Source organism: Charadrius vociferus, unplaced genomic scaffold, assembly GCF_000708025.1.
Source record: "Charadrius vociferus isolate BGI_N301 unplaced genomic scaffold, ASM70802v2 scaffold3109, whole genome shotgun sequence".
In the NCBI taxonomy this organism is placed as follows: domain Eukaryota; kingdom Metazoa; phylum Chordata; class Aves; order Charadriiformes; family Charadriidae; genus Charadrius; species Charadrius vociferus.
This window is the reverse complement of record NW_009649899.1, coordinates 28,734-31,872: the sequence shown is the minus strand read 5'-3', so window position 1 is coordinate 31,872 and position 3,139 is coordinate 28,734. Positions and strand designations below refer to the sequence as shown.

At 66.2% G+C, this 3,139-nt stretch overlaps 1 protein-coding gene across 2 annotated transcripts in view; it reads right to left on the bottom strand.

Annotated features, from left to right (window-relative positions):
* NFIC (nuclear factor I/C (CCAAT-binding transcription factor)) overlaps nt 1–3,139 on the bottom strand; it is a 21,095-nt gene that overhangs the window by 429 nt on the left and 17,527 nt on the right. Inside the window, exon 8 of one of the 2 annotated variants that reach the window (XM_009891108.1) lies at nt 1,729–1,814. The exons of the other annotated variant lie outside the window; for it this stretch is intronic. Coding sequence (XP_009889410.1) covers nt 1,764–1,814 — 51 coding nt within the window. The 3' untranslated portion in view covers nt 1,729–1,763. The remainder of the gene's footprint in view (nt 1–1,728; nt 1,815–3,139) is intronic. 2 annotated transcript variants of the gene reach the window in all.

Sequence of the window (3,139 nt, the reverse complement as noted above, 5' to 3'; positions counted from 1 at the left end):
CTCAGGACCTGAGAGCGGCAGGTCTCAGCCACCCCTCCCAGGGCTGCAGGGCTACCGCTTCATTTCCCCTGTGCCTCAGTTTCCCCAAGCAAAGCATCCCTGAGCCCTTGGGGAAGGCTGCTGGAGCGTGAGCAGACACGCACACCCTGCAGGTCCCGGGACTGCAAGCAGCTGTGACCCTCGGGGGGGCTGTGGGGTGCAGGGACCCCAGCACCCTGCTCCCCTGGGGTTCCTATGTCTCCTCTTTAGGGACCCAAAGGCCTTGAGGTGCCCACCCCACTGTGCTCTGCCCATGTGTAGGATTGGGGAAACTGAGGCAGAGTGCGGGGCCGTGGTCAGAGGAAGATCCGCAGCGTTTGTCCCCTACAGCACCCTTGGGTGGCCCAGCTCACCATCCCCAAGTTCTTGCACCCTGGCACAGCACAGCACCCTTGGGTGCCCCACGGCACAGCTCACAGTCCCCGAGTGCTCGCACCCTGGCACAGCACAGTACCACTGGGTGCCCCACGGCACAGCTCAGTGCCCTGAGCACTTGCCCCCAGTGGGTGCAGCACCCTGGGGTGCCCCCGGCACAGCGCCATCCACACACCCATCCCACTGCCCCGGCACCGCCGTCACCCCCCAGGCAGTGCTGCAGCCTCCTGAAGCTGCCCCTGCTGGGACCGCTGAGGCCGGTCAACCCATATCACAAGTGAGGCAAGGCGCTGCCACTCCTGCCCTGGCCCCGCGGCACTGTCCACGGCGCTGGCGCCGGCTCACGAAATACCGTTTCAAAAATACCCAGGACTAACGAAAAGGCCCTGGAAAGTTGCATGCCACATCCCACTGTGGCTGGAGCGTCCGACGGGCGCAGTCCGGGGAGAGAAGGGGATGCTGTGGGTACCTGGGCAGCCCGGCTGTGCCATGGTGCCAGGCAGGGCACAGCCGGAGCCTGGTGAGAGGAGGGCAAGGTGCCAGCATGGGCACAGCAGTGACCTCCCTCTGCCCTGGGGGACCCAGCGCCCGAGGCCCCCGGCACAGGGTGCCGGGTGGCAATGCCCATGGTGGGTATGCCCACGGCAGCGATGTTGAGGCAGTGATGGCCACAGCATCAATGCCCGCAGTGGCAATGCCAGGGCAGCGATGCCATGGTGGTGATGCCCACGGTGGCAATGCCCATGGCAGCAATGCCTACAGTGGTGATGCCCACAGTGGTGACGCCCACAGTGGCAATATCCATGGCAGTGATGCCATGGTGGCATGCCCACGACGGCGATTCCTGCAATAGCCATGCCAATGGAGGCAATGCCCACAGTAGTGATGTCATGGCAGTGATGTCCACGGCAGTTATGTCATGGCAGTGATGCCCATCGTGGCAACAGCCACATCAGCAATGCCCACAGTGGCAATACCCATGGCAGTGATGCCACTGCAGCAATACCATGGTAGAGATGCCCACAACGGCCATGCCTGCAACGGCCATGCCGATGGCAGTGATGCCCACATCAGTTATGTCATGGCAGTGATGCCCAACATGGCAACAGCCACGTCGGCAATGCCCACAGTGGCAATACCATGGCAGCGATCCCACGGTGGGGATGCCCATGTGAGCAACGCCACAGCAGCGATACCCATGACGGCGATGCCCGCAACGGCTGTGCCCATGACAGCAATGCCCACAGGGATGCCACGGCGGCGGTGCCCGGGGCGAGGGCAGGAGGGTCCCCCCAGCAGCATCCCCGCTCTCACCTGTGCCTGATAGATACTCCCAGGATCCCTTGGTCCTAATCCCACGAAGGAACGGTTCGCAGGGGGCGTGCCTGGTGCAGAGTAGGCTGGGGAACAAACGAGAGCTCATTAACGGGGGCTGCCAGCGGCACTGCCATTGTCCCCCCGGGGCCAAGCCTGGCCAGCTCCCTGGCACTGCTGGGACGGGCGTCCCGGGCACCCGGAGCTGGTGGCCAGGCGATGTCCCTGGCTGCGCCCCGGCGGTGGGCAGGCGGAGGCCGGGGATGCTGGACCCAGGGCTGTGCCCTGCTGTAAGGGCGGCTTCGGGGTGACAGCAGGCTGGGGGATGTGAGAGACCCCCAGGGTGCAGGCGCAGACGGGTGCTCCCCTACCGTGCCAGCGCCGCAGCTTCCCGAGCGGAGCTGCTGTGGGGTGAGTGCGATGGGAGCCACCAGCTCCGCTCGGCCATGTCACCGCTGCTGCCACCTCCATCCCCCAGCTGGGGGTCCAGCAGTGGGACCCCTGGCTCCACTGAGCCCCTGGGCTCAGGGTGCTGCCAGGGGGATCGGGGGGCTCAGAGCCAGCTGGCCTATACGCCCCTTGGGGACAGTCAGTGTCCCCCGCACGTGTCCTTCCCTGAGCCGAGGGGGGACTGGCACTGCCCGGTCCCTCCCCGTGGCTGTCACCAGCCGGGCCATGCCACCTCGAGCTCTCCCCTCCACATCATCTGGGCTTTGACTCTTCACGCCGCATAACCTCGACACGCACGGGCTGGCTGGCAGCACCCGGCCGTGGCCTGTCCCCCAGGGACAGTGTCCCCACATAGGGCTCACCCCTTTGGGGAATGTGGCAGCCCCTCGGGGTACCAGGAGGCGTCCTGTGGGAACAGCGGGACAGGGACAGGGACAACCCCCTCCCGGAGCACGGTGATGGCACAACGTCCCACCACTGAGGCACGTGCCCTGATGCCAGACCAAGGGTGACACCAGCATCTCCCATCTGCAGCTCGGGGCCCAGAGCCCCAAAATCCTTCTGGCCAAGGTGCTAAAGCCCCCCGAGGCGGAGTGGAGGGGGATGAGCTTGTCAGCTACCGCGGCTAATGAAGGCTCCCCAGGCGCCTCCCGTCAAGGGCTCCGGCGGGCCTGCATGCAGTCCTTGCGCCCGCATTGCATCACAGCCCCCGTCCAGATCGGGGTCCCAAGTGCCAGGGACCCCTGTGGCAGCAAGAGCACGGCAGCCCGGTGCGGCGCAGCTGGGCATGCTGTCCCCAGCCCCAGCGCCACACCCATGCCGGCTGGTCCCTGCGTTACCGGTAGCACCACCACTGCCGACCAGTGGGGAAACTGAGGCACGGAGAGGCAACAGCCTCCCTTGCAAGCCCTGCCTGCGCTAGGCGGGTTTGGGCAGGCCATCGGCTTTGGGGGGGCGCGCC